General features: G+C 58.2%; 5 protein-coding genes across 5 annotated transcripts; 3 read left to right on the plus strand and 2 right to left on the minus strand.

Moving 5' to 3' along the window:
• Positions 1-5647: 5647 nt before the first annotated feature.
• On the plus strand, positions 5648-6924 carry MGAT1 (alpha-1,3-mannosyl-glycoprotein 2-beta-N-acetylglucosaminyltransferase). The gene has a single exon (XM_088537403.1). The coding sequence runs from the start codon at positions 5648-5650 to the stop codon at positions 6917-6919; it is 1272 nt and encodes a 423-aa protein (XP_088393529.1). The 3' UTR covers positions 6920-6924.
• A 3500-nt stretch (positions 6925-10424) lies between these two features.
• Positions 10425-10916, plus strand: LOC148591539 (histone H1.1-like). The gene has a single exon (XM_088537399.1). The coding sequence runs from the start codon at positions 10425-10427 to the stop codon at positions 10914-10916; it is 492 nt and encodes a 163-aa protein (XP_088393525.1).
• Positions 10917-13808: 2892 nt separating this feature from the next.
• On the minus strand, positions 13809-19480 carry LOC148591540 (C-type lectin domain family 2 member B-like). Its single transcript, XM_088537400.1, has 5 exons — positions 19414-19480; positions 16307-16396; positions 15248-15420; positions 14043-14149; positions 13809-13953 (listed from the first exon to the last, which is right to left on the minus strand). Exons 1-5 carry the CDS (start codon positions 19478-19480, stop codon positions 13809-13811), a joined length of 582 nt encoding a protein of 193 aa, XP_088393526.1.
• Positions 19481-22734: 3254 nt separating this feature from the next.
• On the plus strand, positions 22735-24479 carry LOC148591541 (killer cell lectin-like receptor subfamily B member 1B allele B). Its single transcript, XM_088537401.1, has 4 exons — positions 22735-22846; positions 23598-23743; positions 24074-24177; positions 24329-24479. Exons 1-4 carry the CDS (start codon positions 22735-22737, stop codon positions 24477-24479), a joined length of 513 nt encoding a protein of 170 aa, XP_088393527.1.
• Positions 24480-25184: 705 nt separating this feature from the next.
• On the minus strand, positions 25185-27128 carry LOC104575778 (C-type lectin domain family 2 member B-like). Its single transcript, XM_088537402.1, has 5 exons — positions 27044-27128; positions 26482-26592; positions 26041-26213; positions 25607-25710; positions 25185-25323 (listed from the first exon to the last, which is right to left on the minus strand). Exons 1-5 carry the CDS (start codon positions 27126-27128, stop codon positions 25185-25187), a joined length of 612 nt encoding a protein of 203 aa, XP_088393528.1.
• Positions 27129-27599: the final 471 nt, after the last annotated feature.

Here is a 27599-nt window from a genome sequence, read left to right on the forward strand (position 1 = left end):
GAGCCCCAATGGCCCCTAATTGCCTCCCCACCCCGCCATTGCCCCCCTATTGCCCCCCCAGGGACCCTAATTGCCCCCTACTACCCCCCATTGCCTCCCCTACTGCCCCTCCTTATTGACCCCCAATGGCTCCTATTGCCCCCAGGGCCCCTAATTGCCCCTCACACCCCCTATTGCTCCCCCCTTATTGAGCCCCAATGTCTCCTATTGCCCCCCAGGGACCCTAATTGCCCCCCACCCCCCTATTGCCCCCCTTATTGAGCCCCAATGGCCCCCATTCTCCTTAACTGCCCCCCATTGCCCCTTATTGCCCCCCTTCCCCCCCTTATTGAGCCCCAATGGCCCCCATTCCCCCTAATTGCCCCCCCTTCCCCCTAATTGCCCCCCATTGCCCCTTTATTACCCCCCTTTCCCCCCCCTTATTGAGCCCCGATGGCTCCTATTGCCCCCCAGTGCCCCTAATTGCCCCCCACCCCCTAATTGCCCCCCTTATTGAAGCCCCAATGGCCCCCATTCTCCCTAACTGCCCCCCATTGCCCCTTATTGCCCCTCTTTCCCCCCCTTATTGAGCCCCAATGGCCCCCCATTCCCCCTAGTTGCCCCCCCTTCCCCCTAATTGCCCCCCCATTGCCCCTTATTACCCCCCTTTTCCCCCCCTTATTGAGCCCCGATGGCTCCTATTGCCCCCCCAGTGCCCCTAATTGCCCCCCACCCCCTAATTGCCCCCCCTTTTTTGAGCCAAATGGCCCCTAATTGCCTCCCCACCCGCCATTGCCCCCCCTATTGCCCCCCCCATTTAGCTCCAATGACTCCTATTGCCCTCCGGGAACCCTAATTGCCCCCCAGGGACCCAAATTGCCCCCCACTCCCCATTGCCCCCCTCTACTGCCCCCTCCTTATTGAGCCCCAATGGCTCCTATTGCCCCCAGGGCCCATAATTGCCCCCCCACCCACATTGCCCCCCCCCCAATTAAGCCCCAATTTTCCTATTGCCCCCAGTGTCCCCCTACTGCCCCCCCCTTATTGAGTCCCAATGGCCCCTATTGCCCCCAATGCCCCTAATTGCCCCCCCACTCCCTCTTATTGAGCCCCAATGGCTCCTATTGCCCCTATCAGCCCCTATTGCCCCCCATTGCCTCCTATTACCCTCCTTGCCCCTAACTGCCCCCCCGCCCCCTCCTCTTGCCCCCTATACCCCCCCCCCGCCCCTCCACGTGTCCCACCGCCCGGAGCAGACAAGACGCGAGGCCTCCGCGCCGCCCAGAGCGCCCCGCTTTCCGCCCCCGGGACCCGCCTCCTTCCCCCCCCCCCGCCCCGGGCCGTAGCGGAGGCAGCCCCGGGGCCACCGACCCCCCCCCCGCGAAAATAAAACCCCCCAAAACCCACGGAAAATGTCCCAAAAACGTTAAATATGGCGGGGGGGGGCAGGAGCGGCCGCGGGGGGCGTGGTCACGCGCGGGGGGCGTGGTCACGCGCGGGGGCGTGGTCTCGCCTCTCAACACCCCAGCGGCCCCGCCCCCTTCCGGCCCGTTCCATTGTCCGCGCGGAGGGGGGGGAGAGAGCGGGGGGGGCGGGAGCAATGGGCGCGCCCGCGGGGGGAGGGGAGGGGGAGGGAGCGCGCGCGGCGCCCTCCTGATTGGCCGAGGGGCCGCGGCGGGAAGGCGGGGGGGGGCGCGGCCGTTGCCATGGCGCCGCTTCCGGCGCGGGGCGGGCGGAAGTGGCGGGCGCTGCTGGGAGCCGCGGCCGGTACCGGCGGGGGGGGTGGGGAACCCTCTGGGCCACCGTAGTCCCCTATGGGCCCCTATAGGCCCCTATAGGCCCCCTATGGGGCTCTCCGCGGGGTCCCTGTCCCTATAGGGGCGGGCGGGGCTGTCCCCTATAGCGGCCCCTATAGGGGTGTTTCGGGGGGGTTCGCCTGTCCCCTATAGGGGGTCCCTGTGGCCCGTGGGTGCTCGCGGGCCCCTATGGAGGGTGCGGGAGGGGGGCCCCCGGGCTCCATAGGACGTCGTGGTCCGCTATAGAGGTCCCCTATAGGGGTCCCGAGGCGGAGGGGGGGCCCCATCCCCTATAGGTGTGAGGAGCGGGGGGATTCCCTATAGGGAATGGGGCTGGGAGGGGTCGCTGCTGTCCATAGGGGGGTTTCCTATAGGGTAAGATACATATGGGGGCGGGGGGGCTCCCGTGTTCCTATAGGGCTCCATAGGGACCCCCCTCCAGCTGCGTCTATGGGGCCTTGGGGGGCTCCCGGATCCATATGGGGGGTCTCTGTGCCCTATAGGGGCTTTGGAGGGGCCCTGGTCCCTATAGGGGCTTTGGGGGTGGGTCTCTGTCCCCTATAGGGGATTTGGGGGGGGGCCTGGTCCCTATAGGGGCTTTGGGGGGGCCCTGGTCCCTATAGGGGCTTTGGGGGGGGTCTCTGTTCCCTATAGGGGCTTTGGGGGGGTCTCTGTCCCCTATAGGGGCTTTGGGGGGGGTCTCTGTTCCCTATAGGGGCTTTGGGGGGGGGCCCTGATCCCTATAGGGGATTTAGGGGGGCCCTGGTCCCTATAGGGGGGTTTGGGGGGGGTCTCTGTCCCCTATAGGGACTTTTGGGAGGGCCCTGGTCCCTATAGGGGCTTTGGGGGGGGCCTGGTCCCTATAGGGACTTTGGGGGGGGGTCCCTGTCCCCTATAGGGCCTTGGGGGGGGGGCTGGTCCCCTATAGGGGCTTTGAGGGGGGCCCTGGTCCCTATAGGGGGTTTTGGGGGGGTCCCTGTGCCCTATAGGGCCTTTGGGGGGGGGCCCTGGTCCCTATAGGGGATTTGGGGGTTTGGGTTGTCCCCTATAGTGGTCCCAAAGTGACTCGGGGGGGGGTCCCCCCACAGCTCCCCCCCCTCTGGAGCCGCCGCTTCCCGAATCCTGGAAAATTCCCCCCCCGGAGGCCGGGAAAGGAGGAGCCGGAGCCGCCTCTGCGGGGGGGGGGGACCCCGGCGAGCCCCTCCCCCCGGCGCCACCCAGGTAAATCCCCAAAAAAAAACCTCCGAAACGGGCAAAAACCCCCCAAAACGGTCAAAACCCCCCCCAAAACAGGCGAAACCCCCCAAAACGGGCGAAACGCCCCCCAAAACGGTCAAACCCCCCCCCCAAAAGGGGCAAAACCCCCCCCAAAACGGGCAAAACCCCCCAAAACGGGTAACCCCCCTCCCCAAAACGCTTGAAAACCCCCCAAAACTCCCGCCTGGCGCTGGGGGCTTCCCGCCCCCCCCGGTTATTCCCCGTTTTCGCCCATTCCGGGTGGGAAAATCCCCCCGTTTTTACCCAATTTGGGCGGGTAAATTCCACCCCCCCAACCCGGCCCCGGTTCCGCTTTCCGGCCGCTTTTCCGGGCCCAAAAGGGGCCGTTTTGGGGCCGCGGAGCCCCCGCTTTTCCCGCTTTTACCTCTTTTCCCGCTCCCGCCGGGAATCCGCTGGGAATTCCCCCTTCTTTCTTCCCTGATTTTGTTTCTTTCCGCCCCCCTCCCGGTCCCTCCCTTCCTGCTCTGCTGACGTGTTCGCTCCGGAGCCGGAGTCCGGCCGCGCTCCGGGTGAGTCGATCCCGACACCCCCCAAATCCCGGGAATGGGGTGGGGGGGGGGGGCCGGGACACATCCCCCTCCTCTCCCTCCCTCCACACTGGAATTTTTCCCCTTTTCCCACTTTTTTCCCGGCGGGAAACCCCCCTTTCCCCCCCCCCCCCCGGGTTAATGTTTAACGGGAAAGGACTCTGCCCCGCTGCTTTTTTGGGGGAAAATCCTGGGGTTTTAGTTAATTCCTTCCCCCTTTCTGGTGATTTTTCGCCTCGGGGCTGTTTTACTTCCTGGGACGGGACTTTTGGGATGGGACTTTTGGGATGAGGATTTTCGGGACAAGGGATTTGGGATGGGATTTGGGGACGGGGGTTTCAGCTAAGACTTTGGATCCGGTTTTTGGATGGGGAATTTTTTGGGATGGGATTTTGGATCCGGTTTTGGGACGGGGAATTTTTTGGGATGGGATTTTGGATCCGGTTTTGGGACGGGGAATTTTTTGGGATGAGCGTTTTGGGGTTGGGAATTTGGACGTGGTTTTGGGACGGGTTTTTTTGGGATGGGAGTTTTCTTGGATGGGGTTTTGGGATGTGATTTTTGGGGTGGGGTTTTGGGACGAGGTTTTGGATGTGATTCCCGGATGGGGCTGTTGGGATAAGGTTGTGATTCCCGCATTTGGGATTGGGATGTGGTTTGGGGATGGGGTTTTGGGGCAAAGCTTTTGGGACGGGGTTTCCGGATGGGATTTTGGGAAGGGGTTTCCAGATGGGATTTTGGGAAGGGGTTTTCAGATGGGATTTTGGGACGGGGTTTCCAGATGGGATTTTGGGAAGGGGTTTCCGGATGGGATTTTGGGACGGGGTTTCCGGATGGGATTTTGGGACGGGGTTTCCGGATGGGATTTTGGGAAGGGATTTCCAGATGGGATTTTGGGACGGGGTTTCCGGATGGGATTTTGGGAAGGGATTTCCAGATGGGATTTTGGGACGGGGTTTCCGGATGGGATTTTGGGACGGGGTTTCCGGATGGGATTTTGGGAAGGGGTTTCCGGATGGGATTTTGGGAAGGGGTTTCCAGATGGGATTTTGGGAAGGGGTTTCCAGATGGGATTTTGGGACGGGGTTTCCGGATGGGATTTTGGGACGGGGTTTCCGGATGGGATTTTGGGAAGGGGTTTCCGGATGGGATTTTGGGACGGGATTTCCGGATGGGATTTTGGGAAGGGATTTCCAGATGGGATTTTGGGACGGGGTTTCCGGATGGGATTTTGGGACGGGGTTTCCGGATGGGATTTTGGGACGGGGTTTCCGGATGGGATTTTGGGAAGGGATTTCCAGATGGGATTTTGGGAAGGGGTTTCCGGATGGGATTTTGGGAAGGGATTTCCAGATGGGATTTTGGGAAGGGATTTCCAGATGGGATTTTGGGATGGGGTTTCCAGATGGGATTTTGGGACGGGGTTTCCGGATGGGATTTTGGGACGGGGTTTCCGGATGGGATTTTGGGACGGCGGTTCCAGATGGGATTTTGGGACGGGGTTTCCACGTGGGATTTTGGGATGTGATTTCCAGATGGGGTTTGGGATGGGATTTCGGGATGGGTTTGAGGATACAATTTCCAGAGGGACTTTTGGGATGGGCTTTAGGGATGGGATTTCGGGAGGGGCTTTCGGGATGGGATTTCGGGCCGGGATTTTGGGATGCGATTTCGGGATGGGCTTTTGGGATGCGATTTCCGGACGGGCTTTCGGGATGCGATTTCTGGATGGGCTTTCGGGATGCGATTTCTGGATGGGCTTTCGGGATGCGATTCGGGATGGGCTTTCGGGATGCGATTCGGGATGGGCTTTCGGGATGCGATTTCGGGATGGGCTTTTGGGATGCGATTTCGGGATGGGCTTTTGGGATGCGATTTCGGGATGGGCTTTTGGGATGCGATTTCGGGATGGGCTTTTGGGATGCAATTTCAGGATAGGGTTTGGAACATGATTTTGGCCTGGCCTTTTGGCCCAGGTCCCGGCCGCCCTCCCGTCCCCATCTCCCCAATTCCCCCCCAATTCCGGCGTTTCCCCCATTCCCGTTCTCCAGCCCCATGGCGTGAAGGATGCTGCGGCCGGGCCGCGTGGCGCTGTGGGGGGCGGCGCTCTTCCTCGCCGGCAACGGCCTCCTCCTCCTCTTCCTCTGGAGCCGCCCGTCCCCGTCCCCGTCGCGCCTGGACGCGGCGCTGCTGCGGCTGGCGCGCGACGCCGAGACGGAGCTGCAGCGCCAGCGGGAGCTGCTCCTCCGCATCCGCCGCTTCCGCCACCCGCGGCCGCGCACGGCGTCACCGTCGCCAACACCCCCCGACGACACCGTGATCCCGGTGTTGGTGCTGGCGTGCGACCGCAGCACCGTGCGCCGCTGCTTGGACAAGCTCCTCCGCTACCGCCCGTCCGCGGAGAAATTCCCGCTCATCGTGAGCCAGGATTGCGGCCACGCGGAGACGGCGCGCGTCATCGCGTCCTACGGCGCCGCCGTGGCGCACATCCGCCAGCCCGACCTGAGCGACGTGCCGGCGCCGCCGGAGCACCGCAAGTTCCAGGGCTACTACCGCATCGCCCGGCACTACCGCTGGGCGCTGGGGCAGGTTTTCCGGACCTTCCGCTACCGCGCGGCCATCGTGGTGGAGGACGACCTGGAGGTGGCGCCGGATTTTTTTGAGTATTTCCAGGCGGTTTTCCCGCTGCTCCGCGCCGACCGCAGCCTGTGGTGCGCGTCGGCGTGGCACGACAACGGCAAGGAGGCCATGGTGGACGCGGCGCGCGCCGAGCTGCTCTACCGCACCGACTTCTTCCCGGGCTTGGGCTGGCTGCTCCTGGCGGAGCTTTGGGACGAGCTGGAGCCCAAGTGGCCGCCGGCGTTTTGGGACGACTGGATGCGGCGGCCGGAGCAGCGGCGCGGGCGGGCGTGCGTGCGGCCCGAGGTGTCGCGCACGGTGACGTTCGGCCGCAAGGGCGTGAGCCACGGGCAGTTCTTCGACCAGCACCTGCGCTTCATCAAGCTCAACGAGCGCTTCGTGCCTTTCACCCGCCTCAACCTCTCCTACCTGCGGCGCGACGAGTACGAGCGGGACTTCCCGGCGCGCGTCTACGCGCTGCCGCGCGTGCGCGTGGAGGAGCTGCGCGACGCGCTGCCGCGCGCCGCCGCCGTGCGCGTGCAGTACGACGGCCGCGACGCCTTCAAGGCGGCCGCCAAAGCCCTCGGCCTCATGGACGACCTCAAATCCGGCGTCCCCCGCGCCGGCTACCGCGGCATCGTCACCGTCGTCCACCGCGGCCGCCGCGTCTACCTGGCGCCGCCGCCCGACTGGGCCGGCTACGATCCCAGCTGGAGCTAGCGCCGCTCCCGCCATTCCCGAATCCCGGCGCGGCTCCGTCCCCCGACTTTTTAAGGCCGTTTCGTTGCCGCGTTTCCCCCTATGGAATCGGGGGGGATTTGCGCCGCTCCCGCCCGGCGGCAGGAATTTCTTTTCCGGAATAAAGGAAAAAAATACGGGGGGAAAAATAAGCCCCAAAGTGGTTGTTTTTCAGCCCGTTTGCTGCCCTCTGTTCCTATAGCCCGGGCCGTACGTTGCGATATGGGGCCTGGTCCTGTACTGGGCTATAGGGGCCTTATGCTGGGCTATAGGGGCCGGTTTCTATAGCGTGGGCTGCGCCGTGGGCTATAGGATTCAGGCTCTATATTGAGCTATATGGACCCTATATCCCGCTATATTGAGCTATAGGATTCCTATATCCCGCTATATTGAGCTATATGGACCCTATATCCCGCCATATTGAGCTATATGGTTCCTGTATCCTGCCCCGGAAAGCGCCCGGTTCCTCCTTGCGAAACGGGTGAGAATCCGCCCACGCGGGGCCCCGCAGGGGGGAAGGCGTGCGGTTTTGGGGAAGTTTGGTGTATTTTTTGCTATTTTTTGCTTTTTTCGCCATTTTTTTGCTGTCAGCCCTGAAAAGGAGCCTTTTGAGCTCCGGTTCCTTCTTTCTTTGAGCGCCTCCCGCCTTCTCTTCCTCTTTCCCGCGATCAAAAATCCCCCTCCAAAATGGGCTGAAAAAAACTAATTTTCGGAACTCCCACCTCCCTATTCCCCGCGTTTGGCGGGAACGCGGCATGGCCGAGCCCCGCCCCCTCCGCGGTTCCCCTTCAGGTCCGCGCCGGCGCGGGCGGGGCTCTGGGCCGGGGCGCGCGGTCCCCACTCCGGTCCGCTCCGCGAGGCGGGCGGGGGGGCGGGGGCGGAGCAGCCAATGGGACGCCGGCGCGGTGGGGCGGCGGCCAATCAGCGCGCGCCGGGCGGGTATAAAGGGGAGCGCGGAGCGGCGGGGGGCGCTCAGTGCTATGGGGCGAGCGAAGCAGGTGGTGGGAGCGCGAGCTGCGCGGGAGCCTGCGAAAACCCCCAAAATTGCACGAAAACGCCCCAAAAAGCAGCCTGCGGCCCTCCGGCGGAAGCTCTGTCCTTCCACGAAGCGTCGCCCCCAGTTCCTCCCCGCTCCGGTGCTGCTGAAGCTGCTGCGGGGGGTCCCCGGCGCCCCGCGGGGCCTCGCCGTGCAGGCCGCAGCGGCGCTGCGGGCGGCCTGCGAGGCCCACGCGCTGGCCCTGCTGCAGGACTGGGGGCAATGCGCCCTGCACGCCAAGCGGGCCGCTGTGCGCGCCGCCGACGTGCGGCTCGTGCGGTGCCTGCGGGGCGAGAGGAGCTGATCATCCCTCGCGCCAAAGAGGTGACCGGCACCCGCGGGGGACCCACGGAGGACTCTCGCACCCTTAATTCCATTTATTAAGTTCGTTTTGTGGCGCAGACTTTTCTCCTCTGGAAATCTTCATGTGGAAAGCAGAGGAGCGGAGCAGCTTTAGGAACTCGTCTTTTTGTTGGCAGCTTGCGACGCTGCGAAGAAGCGACTTGATTTAAAACTTACCGCTAAAGAACATAGCGTAAATCGTAGTGGTTTATTTGAAGTCTGTAGTTATTGCCGAAACTGGCATTGGTGCTGGGATGATCTCTCTGTTTCAAGAGCAATGGTTGCTGATTGATTACCTTGGTTCAAAGCAGGGATTTCTCACTGTTTGGCCGAATTAGGAACACTCGGACTCGCGGGTGTAATTGCAGGGTGGTGGCAGGTGTAATGTGTTAATCTTATCTATGGGGCTGCAGGGTGGTGGGGATCTGGATTAATGGGATTTCTGAGAAAATGAGGAGCCTGCGAGCTCTGACCAAGCCCTGGAGGGAAAAAAAAACGCAGTTTATGAGCGATGCAACCAAGAAAAGGGCAGCCGAAAAGCGGGCGGGTTTATTTCACCCTCGCTTTATTCTGCCTCCTCCCGCCGTGCTCCGAGCTCAGCTTCGCTCCCGGCGGGCGGCTCGGAAGGGCGCGCTCTCATTGGCTATCGCGGGAGCCAATAGGGAGGCGCTGCCGGTCCTGGCGGCCAATGGGAAGGGAGCTTTTGTGATGCCGCGGTTCTGCCTGACCCTCGGGGAGCTTCGAGGGCTCCTTGGGTCGCGCTGGTGGGACGCGACAAGGGGTAATTTTAAATATATATATATATTTAAAAGGAAATAAATCCATCAAAACTTGAAGTCTAATAGCAGCCCCTTTGGGCAAGCAAGAAGAGGAAGGAAACAAAAAGGAGAAAGAACGGAAGGGGGAAAAAAGTTATTTTCTTGCTTGAAAATGTTTCCTTCAAGGATTTAATCACCAAGGATATGAACTGCTGGATGAATTCTTGGTTGGTTTGGTCACTTTTTCTTCCCTTCCAAGGCATATATGTGTATATATATATATTTTTCCAAGCCAAGAGGAATCGCACCCTGATGAGAGCTTCTGGAGGAGGAAAGCTAGAGCTGGGCATGACTGGAGTTTTCGGGGAAACTAATTTCTCTCTACTTTTTCATTTATTTATATATATATTTATTTATTTATTGGAAGGGGCTCATCCCCTTGGAAGCAATCCAGGGTTTGCAGCGTTGCTGGTGGTTCTCATTTTTTCTGCTTATAGGTGGTTCCTGAAGAGCTCCGGAGCGGGTGTTTCACACCTACTGGACGGTTGTTGCGACCCTTGATAGTTTGATTGTTGTTTGTTTCCCGGGGCAGTTTGGGGTATTTTTTTTGGGGGGGTAACTGCCTAACATCGCTTTTTGGAAGCCTGGGAATGCCCTGTCAGGGGTGGTTCGTGGGGGTCCCCCGTGCCCTTTCCCTTGGGGGACCAGCAGGGCGCTGGAGAAGGAGTTTTTTTGGGGTGAAAAGCGCCTTTTTTGGAGGCGGCGGGCGGGGGGGGGAGCGGGCGCGAGGAGGGGTTGATTCGGCTGCGTCCGCCGCGGTGGGGGGGGGGACGTTGATTCGGCTGCGTCCGCCGCGGGTGGGGGGGGTGGGGGGGGGGCGTTGATTCGGTGGCGTCCGGCGCGGGGCTATATAAAGGGGCGGGGGGCGCCGCGGGCGCTCAGTCGGGGGGCGGCGGCGGCGGCAGCAGCAGCGCGGAGCGGTCCCGGCGGCGGCGGCAGCAGCGAGCGGCGAGGAGAGCCCGGCGGCGGTAACAGCGAGCGGGGCGGCCCCGGGGGCGGCGGCGGCGGCGAGCGGGGCGGCCCCTGCAGCGAGGAGACCCCCGGGGGCGGCGGCGACAGCGAGCGGGGCGGCCCCTGCAGCGAGGAGACCCCCGGGGGCGGCGGCGACAACGAGCGGGGCGACTCCCCCAGCGAGGAGACCCCCGGGGGCGACAGCGAGCGGGGAGGCCCCTGCGGCGAGGAGACCCCCGGGGCGGCCCCTGCAGCGAGGAGACCCCCCCGTCGTTGTCGTCGTCGGTGCCCCGGTAATAGCAGCAGCCGCCCCGGCGCAGCCCCGCTCGCCGGCCCGGCCATGCCGCGCGTCAACGCGCCGCCGCAGCCCTCGACGTCCAAGGCGCTGCTGGCGGCCACGCTGCCCAAGAAGCGCGGCCGCCCGTCGCTGTCGGACCTGATCCTGCGCGCCGTGTGCGTGTCCACGGCGCGCAAGGGCGCCTCGCTGGCCGTCATCAAGAAGGCGCTGGCGGCCGAGGGCTACGACGTGCGGCGCAACAGCGGCCGCCTCAAGGCGGCGCTCGGCGCCCTCCTCAACAAGGGCGTCCTGCAGCGCGTCACGGGCAGCGGCGTGGCCGGCTCGTTCCGCGTGGGCCGCGTGGGCAAGGCGCGCGTGGCGGCCACGGCGGGCGCTACCCGGCGCGGCGGCGCCCGCAAGCGGCCGGCGAAGGGCAAAGCGAAGGGCCCGCGGCGCTCGGTGAAGGGGCCGCGGCAGCGGCTGAAGACGGCGCGGCGGCCGCGGGCCAAGGCGGCGGCGGGCGGCGAGCAGGCGGCGGGCGGCAGCGAGTGCTAAGGAGCGCGCGCGGCAGTAAAAAGAGCGGAAACCGCCCCCCTGAACCCAACGGCTCTTTTCAGAGCCACCCCGTAGCGCTCAGCGGAGGAGCTGCTCACGCGGCGGCGGCGGCGGCGCCCGGGAAAACGGGAGGCGCCGGGAAAACGGGAAGCGCCCGGGAAAACGGGAGGCGCCGGGAAAACGGGAGGCGCCCGGGGAAGCGCCGGGAAAGCGGGAGGCACCGGGGGAAGCGGGAGGCGCCTCTAGAGGGCGGGATGCGGCGGGGGGGGGGGGGGTGGTTTCAATCAGGTCCGCCCTCCCCGTAAGGGCGCGCGGGGGCTCGCGGCGCGGTTCTCAACCAGGTCCGCCCTCCCCCTAGGAGCGCGCGGGGGGTCGCGCCGCGGTCCGCCCGCCGCGGCCCTTCCCGTGAAGCGGCGCTCGGGAAAGCGCCGTGGGAAACGCGCTGGGAAACGGGCGTTATCCGCAGGGCTGCGTTTGCCCCGTTCTCTTTCTGCTCTGCCTTTAAATGTGATTCTCAGGGGCCGGCGGCCGCAGCCCACCCGGGACACGCGGTGGCCCCCGGGGAGGTGTCCGGGAGCTGGGGACCCCCTCAGGGCCCGCTCTGCGTCGAGGCGCCGTCCCCGTGCGATGACAACGACCCGGATGGGGACGCGGATCCGAAGCCACCGTGGGCGTTTGGAGCCAGGAGGCACCGGGGCCAACGTGGAGCCGGGGAAGGAGGCCCCAACTGGTCCTGGATGTCCAGGGAGCTGTCGGGATGCGCCCAGGGGCTCCCTCCGGCTCCCCGTGCTCCTCAGCCCGTCCCCTGCGGGTCCTTCCTCCTCCCCAGCCAACCCTCCTCTTCCTCAAGGCACCCTGGGCCGCAGCGCAGAGCCGCGACCTTCCTCACCCCCCTCCATCCTTCATCCTCCTCGGAGCATCCTGGTACCCAGTGCAGAGCCCCTGTGTCCTTCATCCTCCTCGGGGCGCCCGGCCTCTTCCTCCTCCCAACACCGTGAAACCAAAAAAAGGGAAAAAAGCCAAAAAAGAACCACTTGTTACATCTTGCAGTTTTTTGCAAAATGCCCCAAATTCGGGGGAATCTATCGGGGATCTATGTGGGTGATCCAGATTGCCTGGTAAAAAACCAATTCCAGGTTTTTCTTCCTTTTTGCCATTGGTCACCACAGGAAATTGCCCAAACTCTTGCGGGCAGAAAAGGGGCAGAAAGCCCCAAAAAGCAAAAACCGAAGGTCGTTTCCTGCCCCCACCTCCCTCTGCCTGTCCTGGCCCTGTCCCCCAACCTTCAGGTGCTGATGGCTCAAAGGGGGGAAAAGGGCCCAGGCGTCCGGGGCCCTGGCTGGGCCTCCTGGCAGAAAAACGTGAATTTTTTTCCCCTTTTCTCCCTTTTTTTTTTTCTTTTTCCTTTTTTTTTTCTTTTTCCCTTTTCCATCTTTTTCCTCCTTTTCCCCTCCTTTTCTTTTTTTCCCTCCTTTTCTTTTTTTCCCTCCTTTTCTTCTTTCCCTCCTTTTCTTCTTTCCCTCCTTTTCTTCTTTCCCTCCTTCTTTCCCTCCTTTTCCTCTTTCCCTCCTTTTCCTCTTTCCCTCCTTTTCCTCTTTCCCTCCTTTTCCTCTTTCCCTCCTTTTCCTCTTTCCCTCCTTTTCCTCTTTCCCTCCTTTTCCTCTTTCCCTCCTTTTCCTCTTTCCCTCCTTTTCCTCTTTCCCTCCTTTTCCTCTTTCCCTCCTTTTCCTCTTTCCCTCCTTTTCCTCTTTCCCTCCTTTTCCTCTTTCCCTCCTTTTCCTCTTTCCCTCCTTTTCCTTTTTCCCTCCTTTTCTTTTTTTCCCTCCTTTTCTTTTTTTCCCTCCTTTTCCTCTTTCCCTCCTTTTCCTCTTTCCCTCCTTTTCCTCTTTCCTTTTTCCCCCTTTTTCCCTTTTTCTCTTTTCTTCTCTTTTCTCTTTGTCCCTTTTTTCACATGACCCAGATCCAGTCTTTTTCTCCCCATTCTCCCGCCTTTCCCCCCTTCTCTTTCCCAACTCCCTCACCCTGTTTCCCCCCACCCCATCCCTCTTTGCCCTTCCTTTTCCCCCATTTCCCTCCTTTTCCACCCTTTTCTCTCCTCAAACACAATTGCTCACGGCTGGGGGAAAAAATCTATCCCTCTTTTTGGCGTTTGCACATCTGCCCATGGCCAGCCCTGAAGGGGAGATGATATTTGGGGGTAAAACCCACGTTTTGAGGCACACAAAGACCTTTTTTTGCCTGTTTTTTTCCCACAGTAGTTTTAAATTCATACCCATTGCAAAGCCTTAAGTCTTTATTTATTTTGGAACTTTTTTGCCTGAAATTTGACGTGCCGACGTGTTGCAAAAGCGCCGGTCGAAAGCAGAACCGCTCGTCAGGTCCGTGCCGCGTCCCGGGATGTTGATACCCCCTTTCCTGCAGCAAGCGGGAAACCCGAGCGCCCTAAAACTCCGGAGCACAAACGCGCTTCAAAGCGGATCTTGGCACCCCCAACAACCCGCAGTGCTGAGGAACAGGGTTTTCTTCACCCATTCCAGACAGCCCGTTGCTCTTGGAGGTTTCCCCACGGGATTTAGTCCTGAATCCTCCATTCCTGCTGGCTCCTGGTGCCCTCCTCTTGCTGCTACCGGAAAATAACAGCAAAAAAAGGGGAATTTCTCCTCAAAACGCGGTCCAGGCTTCATCCGCAGCCACCGAGTCCGTAGCTGTCCGTGCTCAAGACGCCACCTCTGAGTTTTGCCCTGAATCCTGTTTTTTTTCCTCTGCTCACGTAGCAAAGCATCAAAACCAACTACCTTTGTCCCCTGCTCTTTAGGAAGCCCTTTTTGCCCAAACCTGCTTTGAATTTTGTCGTTTTCGGGGTCGTTTGCGCTCTGCTCCTCTCGCGGAGCCTCAGGAGCCGGCGCAGAGGCCGCGGCCGGGCCCGGCCGCGCGCGGGCCCTGGGTGCAGACCCAGCTCCTCTCGGCGCCGCAGCGGGACGAGCCGAGGCCGCCGGCGCTCGCGTAGGCGCAGGGGCCGCCCCCGCGGACGCCCAACCTGGAGCGGGAGAAGCGGCCTCAGGATCTGGGGACGGCTCCGCGCGCGGGGAAGGGGGAAGGAGGACGGCGCTGCGCGGGGGGACTCACGGGGCGGCCAAGCGGGAGCCGTTGAGCCATCGCCAAGGCTGCTGCTCGTCCGGCCGCCAAAGGCCGACCCAGTGCTCCGAGCCGCCCTGGTGCCTCAGCAGGAAGCTCTGGGAAAGAGGAGGGCGAAAGGGCTTAGGTCGGGGTTTTGGTCATGGCTTTGGGTCAAGGTTTGGGTCAAGGCTTTAGGTTAAGGCTTTGGTCAAGGCTGTGGGTCAGTGTTTGGGTCAAGGCTTTGGGTCAAGGTTTGGATCACGGGTTTAGGTCAAGGTTTGGGTCAAGGCTGTAAGTCAATGTTTCGGTCAAGGCTGTAGGTCAAGGTTTGGGTCAACTTTTTGGGTCAAGGCTTTGGTCAAGGCTCTGGGTCAAGGTTTGGGTCATGGCTTTAGGTCAATGTTTGGGTCAACTCTTTGGGTCAAGGCTGTGGGTCAAGGCTTTAGGTTAAGGCTTTGGTCAAGGCTTTGGGTCAAGGCTATGGGTCAGTGTTTGGGTCAAGGCTCTGGGTCAAGGTTTGGGTCAAGGCTTTAGGTCAATGTTTGGGTCAAGGCTGTAGGTCAAGGTTTGGGTCAGCTTTTTGGGTCAAGGCTTTGGGTCAAGGCTTTGGTCAAGGCTTTAGGTCAAGGTTTGGGTCAACTTTTTGGGTCAAGGCTTTGGGTCAAGGCTTTGGTCAAGGCTGTGGGTCAATATTTGGATCAAGGCTGCGGGTCAAGGTTTGAGTCAAGGTTTGGGTCAAGGCTTTGGTCAAGGTTTGGGTCATGGCTTTAGGTCAATGTTTGGGTCAAGGCTTTGGTCAAGGCTGTGGGTCAGTGTTTGGGTCAAGGCTTTTGGTCAATGTTTGGGTCAAGGCTGCGGGTCAAGGTTTGGGTCAAGGCTGTGGGTCAGTGTTTGGGTCAAGGCTTTGGTCAAGGTTTGGGTCATGGCTTTAGGTCAATGTTTGGGTCAAGGCTTTGGTCAAGGCTGTGGGTCAGTGTTTGGGTCAAGGCTTTTGGTCAATGTTTGGGTCAAGGCTGCGGGTCAAGGTTTGGTTCAACTCTTTGGGTCAAGGCTTTGGTCAAGGCCGTGGGTCAGGACACGGGGCCTTGGGACTCCCCCCGGGCCCTCAAAAGGGCCCTGCCCTTAATTTGGGCCCTGCCCTTAATTTGTGCCAACCGGCCTCATCCCCAGGCCCTCCAAACACCCGTGAAGCCACCAGCAAACTCGGTCCTCACCAAGTCCTCCTCGTCATCCAACGCGGCCAAGGAGGCCCCGAGCGCGGAGCAGTTGTCCCGCCCGGCCGTCCAGTTGCCCTCGGCCCCGGAGAAATGGTAGCACTTCCCTCTGTATCCGATCCACGCGGACGGGCACCGCGCGCACGGCGCCGGCTGCGCCTGGAAGGCCTGGGCTGCAACGGGGAGAGCAGCGGCCTTGGGCACCGCGGCCTCCCCCCGGGATCCTCCTCCCGCTCCGGGTGCCGCCGGTTCCCGCATCCGCCCCCGGGGCGGGAGGGAAGACGAAACTCCAGGTCTTGGATGGATTTGGGGTGGGAACCGCTCCTAAATCCTGGTGCTCAACGGGCAACTTGGGCCTTCGAGGCAAGAGGAGGCCGGCAGCCTCCGAAGAGGCCGCTTTCCGGAGCGCTTCCGGAGGACGCAGCTCCATAAGGGAGGCTTTAGGCACCGCGTTTCTCCGTCTTCCGTGAAAACAAGCTCAAAAATGGGCAAAAAAGCGGCAAAAACGGGCAAAAAGCAAGAAAAAGCTGCTGCCTCCCAATGGCTCCTTGGCCTTGGAGGGACTTGAGGGACATCCCCAACTCAACTGGCCTCCACCGCCTGGGCCAGCAGCAGCGACACGGACCCTCCTGGACAAAACCCACCCTTGGAGAGGGTCCCATGGGGCCTTTCCTGGGAGTCCGGCTTCCTTTGCAGGGAATTTGAAGGGTGTCCGGAGGCCGCCGGCCTCTCCCGAGCGAGGGGACAGGGCCGGTGCTTTGGGGAAAGGCTCCTGCTCTCACTGCGACGTGGGCGGAGGGGGGTCCAGCCTGGGCGGGTTTGGCTCCGGATTTAGCTCCCGATTGGCCTCGGAGCCCCCGGCATTCCCGATCCATGGAGGCTCATTTGGAGGCTGCTCCGCATTCCCGTCCTTCCCCTTCCCATCCCTCCGGCTTCTTCCAGAGAGTCCGGCCTCCACCAGAGAGACCCGGACCCGCCATGTCCAACCGGGACCGGTGCCCGGAGCGGCCTCCCGAGCGCGGAGGCCGCGGGAGGAGCGACGGGGCCGCCCGCACTCACCCGCGAAGGCCGTGGCGGTGACGAGCAGGGCCAGGACGACGGCGGCCACGGCCACCCCGGCCACCCCGGGCCTCGTCTCGCTGCGACGCCCTGCGGGAGCGGAGGCCGTCGCTGTCCCGCCGGGGAGGCCGCGCGCGCCGGCCTCCACGCGCCGACCTCGACGCTCCCCAATACGGAGGCCCCAACCGGGGGGTTTGGGGCTGCTCCGGCACCCGACGTTGGTTGAACCAACCCCCCGGATCCCAACCGCTTTGCTCGGAAAGCCCCAAAATGCTCCCGTTTGGGGCTCTCACAGGCAGAGCCCGGGGACGGACGAGTCATATGGAGAGGCCAAAAAGTGCCCCTAAAATGAGGCCCTTTAGAGCAAGAGGGGCAAAAACGAGGCCCTTTGGGGCAATAAGGGCAAAAATGAGGCTCTTTAGGGCAATAGGGGCAAAAACGAGGCCCTTTTGGGCAATAGGGGCAAAAACGAGGCCCTTTGGGGGCAATAAGGGCAAAAACAGGGCCCTTTCAGGGAATAAGGGAGGCTGCTGCTTGCCGAGAGCTCCAAAAGTGCCCCAAAGAGGAGGCCCTTTGGGGCAATAAGGGCAAAACGAGGCCCTTTGGGGCAATAGGGGCAACGACGAGGCCCTTTGGGGCACTAAGGGCAAAAATGTGGCCCTTTAGGGCAATAGGGGCAACAACGAGGCCCTTTGGGGCACTAAGGGCAAAAACGAGGCCCTTTTGGGCAATAAGGGAGGCTGCTGCTTGCCGAGAGCCCCCAGGTTTCCTCCAAGAGCCCCCCCGGCCTGGATGTTTTTCCGCCCTCCCTCTCCTCATCCCGGCCGTGTTTCGTCCTCCTATTAGAGGAACCTCCTAAAAAACGCGGGTCCGGGGGCGGTTTTTGAAGCCTTTTCCCCGCTGAGCGCCCCGTTACCTGCCCCTTTGCGGCCTCTTCCCGCAGCCCCGGAGCCGTCGGGGTCCCCAGGTCCCCTCGTGTCCCTGTCCCCACCGGGGCCCATCGGAGGCAGAGCCCAAAGCGGCAGCTCCCTCCGCACGGGGCGGCCTCCGAAGTGGCTCCGTCGGGTTCAGAACCAGGGATTTTGGTCTGGGGAGGGACAAAAAATACTAAAATAAAGCGGAAATTCCCCAGGAAGTTCATGGTTCTGGGTAGGGAAAGACCCACGCGATGGATAGAGAACAACATTACGGAGGTGTCCCCCTGGTGTCACTTAAGGGATGGATCTAAGTGGCCACTTGAAGAGGATCCGGTGGGAGCAGCTTCATTTGCTCCTAAATTAAGAAAGAAAAGACAAAAAAACGACACCCTGAGGCCAAAGTGGGACAAAACCGGAGTCTCCCAAACTGAAATAAGAAGATTTTGATGGATCAGGGCCTTTTTTGCCCCAAATGCTCCCTGGTTGCTGCCACCGGCCCCCATGAGAGGAAGGAAGAGCAAGGGAGGGCTGAAAATAAGGAAGAAAAACCTGGAAATCTCCCTTCCTAATGGTCTGCTGCAGGGTGATGGGGTCTGTTGCCTGGTTTTGGGTTAAAAAAAAACAAAGAAAAAAGGGGAAAAAAATATCTTCCCTGTTTAGGGTAGATGCCATCAGCGGCGCTTGAATTTTTTAAAAATGGGGAATTTTTCCCTTCTGGTTCATGCCCTGACCTGGAGCTGCTCAATCGTGAGCCGTTTTCCGCTTTTCCAGGGTGGGAAAAACCGCTCGGGTTTGGGTCACCAACCAGACGCTCCCGTTCGGACGCTCCGGATGGATCCCGCAAAGGCGGCGGGATCTGGATGGGCAAATTCCAGGCTCCTTTTTGGGACCCAAAGACGCTCAATGCAACACTGGAAATGGGATTCTGCTAAGGGAAGGGGTTAGGAAATGGTGCCGGGATCCAGGATGCGCATCCGTATTTATCCTCCCTCGTCCTTGACCCCATTTTTGTGTGTAAAATTCCCAATCCCACATGGGAAGACCCAAACACCCCGGATCTCTTCTCTATTTTCTTCCCCCACCCCAGTTTCTGCTTCACCTTCATCCTTGTGGCAGAGGGTTGTGGGGTACCTGGCCAAAATATGGGCCGGGGCACGAACCAGAAGGGAAAAATACCCCATTTTTAAAAAAAATCAAGTGAAATCGATGGCATTTGGCCTGATGCAGCCGTCATGCCAAGGCTTGACCCCTTCCAATGCCAACGGAGCCCAAAGACACAAGTTCCACCTCGATCCCTTTGGAAAGGGCCGGAGGAAGCCGAGAGTTTCCCCTCTACCCTAGAGCTATGGGGCAATGTGGTATTTCCCAAACCCTAGGATTTTTTGTGCCGTTCTTGTCCTTGGGAGAGCTCTTCCCACCAAACGTTGTGTTTTTCCTGCGATGTTCCCCATGCAGCAATAAAACCTTTGGAATCTGCTTAGATGGGTCAATTTAACTTGTCTCCCGTCACACGTGCGTCACTCGCTCTGCTACAGCTTGATATTGCTGTGAATGTCACACGCACGGTGATATGTCCATTTAAACGGGTAAACTTTCTTCTACATATTTATATTTATGGGCCATACGGGCCAATTTCCATGCAAAAAACCAAAATATCAACACCGGGTTGAAGATTTGCCCTGAATATGCAGCAGTTTGGAGATGTGGGTGAAAATGCTTAAGAAATAACCCCTTGCTGTACAGAACTAGAGCTTGCTGAGCACGGGGAATGGCCAAGACGCTCATCCCAGGCACCCAGCATGGACACAACCATCAGCAGGACGTTGGAGACCCCAACACTCCCGTGCCAACCTTGTATCAATGGGAATTCGCGGGAATTCGGATTTTTTTGCTGTTTCTATGGGGTCACACGCGCTGCCCGGACACCCTGCTGTTGTCCAACGCTGTAGGTCCTTGACCTACAACCAAGATGCTCAACCTTGAGCAACAACCAAGACATCAAGGTCCCTCCTCCGCACCCATCCCTCTCTTTTTGGGGGTCCTCTCTCCACGTCTTGTGCATTGGAAGCTCCCGCTGGGAGTCATCCTTGCAAGCACCTCTTGGGTCGTATCTTCCCATGCCTTTACATCTACGAACTCCTTAGAAGATCCTCAGATGACCATGAACTCTATTCATATTTCATGCCCTACCTGGACCAGCTGCCTCCATCTTCTCCCGCCGGTTGTCTAGGACAACGTAGCCCTCTCCATCCATCATCTCTTCCCAAACGCAGCAGTGACGGAGCTGCCTGACCCATGGGGTCCGCATGCACGTGGTGGCTTCTGCTCTCTGCAGGAAACGCGAGCTCCAGCCACGATCGCGCAGGAAACGGACGCGGCGAAATAGCGAGGCTGCTTGTGACCGCTGCTGACAAACCTGCTCGTTTTCAGGAGGCCAAAACAGCAACAACAGCAACAACCACAATCTCCTGAGATTAAAATAACCCAGATTTTTGCCCTTTTTTCTAAACCTCTACCTTTTTTTTTTCCAAATTGTCTTTTCTCTGTAGGAGGAGGAGAGGCCGCGAAACCCAAGTGTTCTGGGCAGCAGCACCGGACTCTGCTGCCAACGGGGAGAACGTGGGGTCTATGCTTGGGTGGAGAATGGCCCCGAAAGCTCCGATGCGGCTCATTTGCTGCTTTGGCACCAGGGAAAACGCTCCTTCCCAACGGCCCTTGCACAGCTGGCCCAAAATCTCCCTCTCGTCTTCATCAAGTCCTGCCTAAAAGTCCATTTTCCCACCGCTCCGAGGTCTCCTGTCCAGCCGACGCAACCAAGACGTTCCCCTCGCAACGAAGCTCTCCATGTACACTTTTTTTTTCCATTAAAAAAACCTTCCTTTTCACCAAAAAATAGTTCTTTTTCACCAAAAAAGACTTCTTTTTCATGCTGCCAGAGCTCGCTGCAGCGGTCGCCTGCTAGCAGCTCCCTGCTCTACCACGCTGCGGTCAAAGGGCCGTGCGTCATCGTTGGCTTCGACTCTACGGCCGCCTTCACGCCTTGTAGACCGGGTCTGGAGGGTTTTCTCACCCACCTCGGTTGTTTTCTCCCCACCACCCATCTGGGTTGTTTCGCTTCATGGTGGCCCAGGACGGGGGCATGGGGTCCAAGCCCTGTGGTTGGCGAGTGGTCGGAGAGCGGCCGCTCTTCAAGACGCGTCGGTGGAGAAAAGCACGAGCACAAAAGACAAAAACCAAACCGAACCAAACTTTCCATGATGCAAAAAAGGCCAGGAAAAAGAAAAAAAATAACAAAAAGCACAAATAGCTCTCTTCCTGTGGGGGTTTTGCTCCGTCTCTTGCTGGTGGCAAGGTGGAGAAGATATTTTGGGGAAGATTTCTGGGTTTCCTGGCCTGTGAGATAGCAGCTCTCTGCCAGGCCGGTGTGAATCTCCCCAGGTTGGGAGATCCCGGGAAAACTGGGTAAGTGCCAGGGAGGATGAGGAAGAAAAAGGAGCAGCCTTGGGATACCTGGGGTGGCTTTGGGAATGCCAAAGCCAAAGGAAAGGCGGGTTGGGACTGTGCAAAACCACGGGGGTCTTGGGAGGATGGTGGCATTGGGTCAAGGTCCAGCAGGATGAAAGTCAATAAGAAATATAAATCACAAATGGCCTGCAGAAAACAAGGAGAAAACTGGAGTTCTTCCAGAACTGGAGGCCCCTTCGTGCCCCACAAAATGCCTTGCTGAGGGCTACGCGGGAGCCTCTTTCCTTATGGAAAGAGCTTGAAGGAAGGAAAAAGCCTTGGGCGACTCATGAGCCTCTTCCAACATTCACGTTGCTGCAGAGTGATGGCCAAGCGATGACCAAGACACTCTATATTTTGCCTTATTCCTTCCTCACTACCTCTGCTCAGCCACAGTGATGCAAAGCCTGACCCCCCAACATCCCCGTGGGTATATATAATAAGTACAAATAATTAATAATATTTTTTCTTGTTTCCCACTGTGTTCTTTGCTTTATGGGCTGCTCCGCCCAGCGTTGCCCAACGCGACGGCGCAGCCCGTGGGCGTTTCTACACCTCCGTAGAAGGTAGAAGACCTCATCCACTGCTCATTCAAACGCGGGCTGGAGGCGACAGCAACGAGAAGATAAAAAACAACAAAAACGAAGATAAAAAGGCAACGTGAGCCCAGCAGAGGCCGTTTCCTGAGCTGAATGCGGCCGCAAAAAGGTTGGCGCGGCCGGGGCAGCTTCGCTCATCGGGCTCCTTGGCCATGTCCGAGGACATCGTTTATGCCGACCTCAAGGTCCCGGGATGCAACATCCCTCCTGCGGAGAGGCAGAGGGGTAAGGACCATTTGGGGGCTTTTTTGGGGCACGCGGGTCCCTCTGTTGCCTTGGCCTTGCTTCCGTTGGGGGGAAAGGGCCACGTTGCTTCTGTGAGGGTTGGAAATACCCTTGTGGTGAGCTGGAGGGGACAAGCTGTGCAGATACCTGAGTCCTGCTGGGTTTTAGTGCTAAAAACCCCATCACTGAACGGCTGAACCTGCTTCTATGATTTGCCCTTGAGGACCTGCACCCCCTGATATGGAAACTTCAGGTGATTTCCTTAGTTATGCCCAACTTGATGCACAACCAAGGGGCGAATTCAAGCGCAAACAAGAGCAAAGGCCCCCAAATTGGAGCTGCGGCGACTCTCTTGTTGTCACCCTTTGCCCCAAAATTGCTCCGCCACTGAAAGCAATTTGGAACCTGGTGACCTACACAAAACCAGAGCCTCAAGTAAGGGAGTTTTTAGGGTGGAAGAAAGCTTCTCCAGTGCACCGAGGCAATGATCTTTTTTGGAGGAAGCAAATCAGATGTAAACTTCTGCTCCAACTTGCTGACTTGATGGAGGAGTCGCAATTTGGGGATTTTTTAATTTCAATTTTCATGTGCAAAAACATGTTTCTTTTTTTTTTGAATGCAAATATTGTCTCTTGCAGCTCCAGCCTTGTGCCCACGGTGGCACCGGGTCCTGCTGATAGTCGGGTGCTTGGGGCACTGCGTCCTGCTGGTGCTTGTGGTGGTGCTCAGCTTGCAGGGTGAGTAGTTGGCTCTTCATTTCATGTAAAACTCAACTGATGTGATCTCTTGCGGGGGGAATCACCCCTCTTTATTAATGCACGATTTGACTTTGCTTTGCTGAAGGCTCTGGGGTTTGGAGTCCGGCGACTTTGAGCGGGTTTCTTCTCCCTTTGGATGGGATGAGTCCATCCCCATCCCCTCAAAGGCACCTGGGCTCTCCCCATAACTTCCAAACACGATGGAGGAGGCACCTCAAAGCACGTTGACTTGGTGTCTTCAAGCACATTTAGTGAACCCGGTTCAACATCTGCAGGCGATGAGGGATAGGGGGAAAGGGTGGTGGTGCAAACCTTCACCAAACCCAACCTACCCCTGCCTGGCTTTCATGTTTTCCTCCCACAAAACAGTCTGTAACCCAGGTTGGGTCTCGAAAGTTCATCGGGGGCCTGTTCAGAAGGCGGCGATGAGTGCTCCCCACCACGTCAGCACATCCCAAGGAGGGAACGACACGGAGAACGGCTGGCGCGCTGCCGCGATGAAGTATTTCTGCAAGCCGGGCCAGGAGAGCCCCTCAGGTATTCCTGGGGAGGAAAGAGGTGCCAGGACACATTTGGGGTTGACCTGCTGGAAAGCAGCTCCGTGGAGAGGGATTTGGGAGTCCTGGTTGACACCAGGTTGCCCATGAGGCCAAGAAGGCCAAGGGGATCCAATGGGATCCAGTGGGATCCAGTGGGCTCCTGGCTGCACCAGGAGTGTTGCCAGCAGGGCAAGGGGGATCCTGCCCCTCTGCTCAGCCCTGGGGAGGCACCTGGAGCACTGGGGGCAGTTCTGGGCTCCCCAGGACAAGAGGGATGTGGATCTGCTAGAGAGGGGCCAGCGCAGAGCAATGAAGATGATGAAGGGACTGGAGCATCTATCGTGTGAGGAAGGACTGAGTGAGTAGGGCCTGTTTGGTCTGGAGAAGAGCAGATTGAGAGGGGATCTGATCAACACGTACCTGAGGGGAGAATGGAGGGAGGATGGGGCCAAACTCTTCTCCGTGGTGGCCGGTGACAGGACAAGGGGTAATTGGCACAAATTCAAACACAGCAAATTCCACCTCCATGTGAGGAAGAACTTTGCTGTGAGGGTGATAGAGCCCTGGCACAGGCTGCCCAGAGAGGCTGTGGAGGCTCCTTCTCCGGAGATCTCCAAACCACCTTGATGCCACCCTATGCTCTGGGTGTCCCAGCTGGAGCAGGGGTTGGTCTAGGGGTCCCTTCCAACCTCTCCATTGGAGAGGAAGAGCCTCGCGCGCCCTTCGGCCTCTCTCGCTGCCCTCTCCAGGCTGCCCCGGCTGCCAGCTCTGCCCCAACGCGTGGCTGCTGCACAAGGGCCGCTGCTTTTGGCTTTCCCAAGGAACGGGCAGGTGGATGGACGGCAAGAAGTTCTGTGAACAAGAGGGGTCCCGGCTGCTGGACAACAAGGAACAGGTAAATGCGGAGCAAACGGGGTGGCTTCCCACCAGGGAGGAAGGTCCTTCTCGGTGGATCACCCCAAGGGTCTTTTTCTCTCCCTTGATCTTGAAGCATGGAGAGATGCTGAGCTCTGATGACACCATTTAGACCTCAAGGTCTAAGTTTAGGTGAGGCTCTTTGCACTCATGGGTCTTTCTTCGGACACCGCTCTGTGAGGCAACATTCAGAGCAAGGGCGAGACTTGTTTCGTTTCTACTTGGGATAAAATGAGTCGGATTTACTCCCTAGGCAGCTCTGCAAAGACACAGAGAGACTTGTAATGCAACCAGGGCCTCTCTTTTCCAGGAGATCATCAAGATTTTTAATGTAAACACCCCCATATGGATTGAGTTAGGGTCATCTGATCAGAAGCAGCAGCAGATGGACAACCCACCCTTCAACATGGAAGCGTGAGTACCTTGGCCAGATGTGCTTTTTGGCAGTATAAAAGCAGCTCGGCACCATATCAGGCCTGAAGCATCCATCGATGGGAGGGTGAAAGATGAGAGGAGAAACTCTGATATCCAGGGATCACGTGCCCAAACCCCCCTTCTTTTGCAGCTTGAAGGAGAACAGTTGTTGGACCATGAAAAGGGAGGACCTGGAGAAAGAAACCTGTGATGGGGACCACAAGTGGGTTTGTCAGAAGAAACCCTTCCAGCTCACCGCAGTGACGCCAGGGCAGGGGCAACAATGCAATGCCACCCTCTGATGCATCCTAAAAGCCTGAAGATCTGAGGACAAAGGCCACCCCGTGTCCATAATGGCTTTTTCCATAGCCCCCGAGACAAACTTTGCTGCGTCTGTTCTCCAAGGCGAAAGCTGATAGCTGGAAAACGAAGAGGCACCTCTGTTCCAGCATGCAATAATAAGATTTTATTATTTTATTTACTTATGTTTTATATTACAAAACTGAAAGATTTTCCAGAGCCAACATTTGGCCAGTTTGGCCCTACACACACACTTCTAAAAAATCAAGACACTCACACACACTTCTAAAAATTCAAGACACTCACACTGAGACCTCGATTATTAGTTAACAGCCAACTCCTGTGTGGGCAAACACTACTTATGAAAACATTCAATAAATATTAGATCAATATTTTCCGTGAAGCAAAGACAGGAGAGAATCACAGGGCTTTGGGTAGAGGTTCTCTGAGTAATGACTGTCGAAATGGTGGTGGTAGAGAGAGAATCAGACGGATGTGGGGTTTTACTAGTGGAAAAGCTTCCGTTGGTTCCCCTTCATCCAAAAATAAGAGCGTTTGGAGCAGGTGGGAATGGATAAAAGAGGGAGCGGGCAGAGCTGGAACAAGCTGGTCTAGCCCCAAAGTTGGGCATTTCCAGAGGACCCTGCTGATGTCCTCTGCTCTTGAAAACAACACGTCGGTTTCCTGTTGGTCTTGCACATCTCCCCTCATGGCAAAGCGTCTCTTCTCCAGAGGACGTAGTTGTCGGGTCTGCTGCAGAGCCAGTTCTTCTGCGTGCGGCACAGGGAAGAGCTGATCCACTCCTCGTTGAGGTAGGCGCAGGGTCCTCCTCCTCTCACCTTGAACCTGCTCAGGAGGGAAACAGGGGGACAGTGACCCCCCAAAGCTGGGGTTTCCTCTCTGCAGGAGGGTCTGAAGGGGCTCAGTTCAGCTGAGGGCATCTCAGAGGGGTCGGCCTGCAGCATCTTGGCTGCTCTTCTCGGTCCACCCCAACCCTCCCAGGCAAAACCAGGGGCTCGTTGAGCTTTGGGGCAAGAAAAGGTCCCCATCCCGGCTAAGACCAGCATGGATCTTCCCCATCCCTCATCCCAGCCGCCTAACCCAGACACAGATGGAGCAAGGGACCAACCAGTTGTTGAACGCTGTGTCATTAGTCCACCTCCAGCTCTTGTCATCCGCCTTCCTCAGCCCAAACCAGTAGTTAGCTGCTCCCTTGTAGCGCGTTATGAAGACCTTCAAAGCAAAGAAACGTGTTGTAGGGGTCTCCCTTTGAAGCCATCATCCCAGGAGAGCTTTCCCTCCACGTGGACACCAGGCTGGGCAGCTCCTTGCCGCAAAGTTTTATGGGGGCAGAAATGTCCACCAAGGACTACGCTCAGGAAGGCACTAAGTCATCATTTAGGGAATTCAGTGTGGCTGTTTGGGAGAAAACACCCTATGCATCCACCGTGTCCTGGTGCTTTTCTTGCCAATTGCTTTGGGCAATTTGGCCCAAAACGGCCTTTCGAGCCAGCCCCCTCATTCCACCCCATGTCGGAGCAGGGGATGGAGCCCAGGTCTCACCAGCTCATCCGGGCTGTGGATGGAAGCCAACGAGGCGCCCATGGACTCGCAGTTGGCCCTGCTGGAGTCCCAATCGCTCTCGTTGCTGGAGAAGTAGTAACATCTCCCCTGGAAACCCAGCCAGGTGTCGGGACACACGTGGGAGAAGTCAGGGAGCGATTTCCTTGCAAATGCTGCAAGAGAGAGAGCTCCGTGAGATCCCAAAGAGGGGATGAGCAGGAAAAGGAGAGGTTTTTCCAAGCTGAGGAGACCGGGGACAACCTCTCCTTGGAAAAGGGAATCAAACAAGGAGTTAATACTCGTTTGGAGAGGGCTCAATGGGACGGGGCCTTTCTCCCGTTGGGTTTGCTTGTGCTGGGAAAATCCCAGGATGCTCCCCCAAAAGGAGCCACTTTTCCAGTCTCTTTATGGAGAGATCCTGCCTTTCCTGGCAGGACTCACCTGTCAAGATTATCCCCAGCGCGACGGTGAGCAGGATCAACACGGTGCATGTGAAGACCAAGGCACGTTGAAAGCAGAAGTGTTTTCTTTGTGTCTTGCTGAGCGCCACTTCTGCAAAGACAGTTGTGGGTTGGACCTTCCTCCCACCTCTTGCTCCCTCCCTGATGTCCCTCATGAGCCCTATGGCTGGGCTGGGGTCCCCTTCTGCTCCCAAAACTCTGCTCAGGACCCTTTTGTTTTAGAATTAACCATTCCTCATATCGGTAGGGCTGGGAATGGGGGAATTGCTCCCAAGAGTTGCTTGCAAAGGTGGGAGAACCCAAGATTTCTGTCTTGGAAGACATCTCCATGCCTTTGAGCACCTGGAGATAGACCCGGGCTCTTCGCCTTGTGTAAGGGGCCCTATCATAAAACTTAGGGCAGCTCCAAGTGGATTTGGTGGATCAAACCGGCAGGAAAACCTGGATCCCTGGGTCCCCTCCTGCTGCGAGATCTTGCCCCAAAGCGGGACAAGATATTTATCCCATTCTTTCCCCTTAGCGTTGAGTTTCACCACATATACCCCATTTTCTCTGTTTCTCCTCATCTTTCAGGCAATTCAAAACTCCTTCTTCCGGAGATATCCTTTCTTTGCCATCTTTTCCCATTGTTGGTGCATGAGATTCCGGGATGGAGGTTTAAGAAGAGGTTCGGGAGGTCTAAGAAGACATCACGGTTGAGTGGTGCCAAAGGGTATAATCCCTAAGGAAAAAAAAAGAAAAGGAAAAAAAAAAACAACAAAAAAGAAAGGTTGAATATTTATAGATCTGTTAAACTAAAAAAAAAAAAAAAAAAAAAAGGGAAATATCCATTCCTCTTTTTCTTTTTTTTTTTTTTCTTTCAGGAACCATCCAGTTTTGGCTAGTTCTGGGGAACAAGTTTTACCCAATAAGGGATCAGCTAGCAAAGAATCACATCCCATCAGCATTTCACGTGACGTTTTCACCCAATGACAAGCAGAAACTCCTGACCTGGAATTTACAGTTCACAAGCTGGTGTGGCAGAGTAGAAAATATTTTATTAGACAATTTGCTCCCTTTTCTGGCCATAACACACAAAAATGTTGTGTAGGGTGGACA

This window comes from Tinamus guttatus, unplaced genomic scaffold (assembly GCF_059628265.1).
Source record: "Tinamus guttatus ecotype Peru unplaced genomic scaffold, ASM5962826v1 Tinamus_guttatus_pri_ptg000755l, whole genome shotgun sequence".
NCBI lineage: Eukaryota > Metazoa > Chordata > Aves > Tinamiformes > Tinamidae > Tinamus > Tinamus guttatus.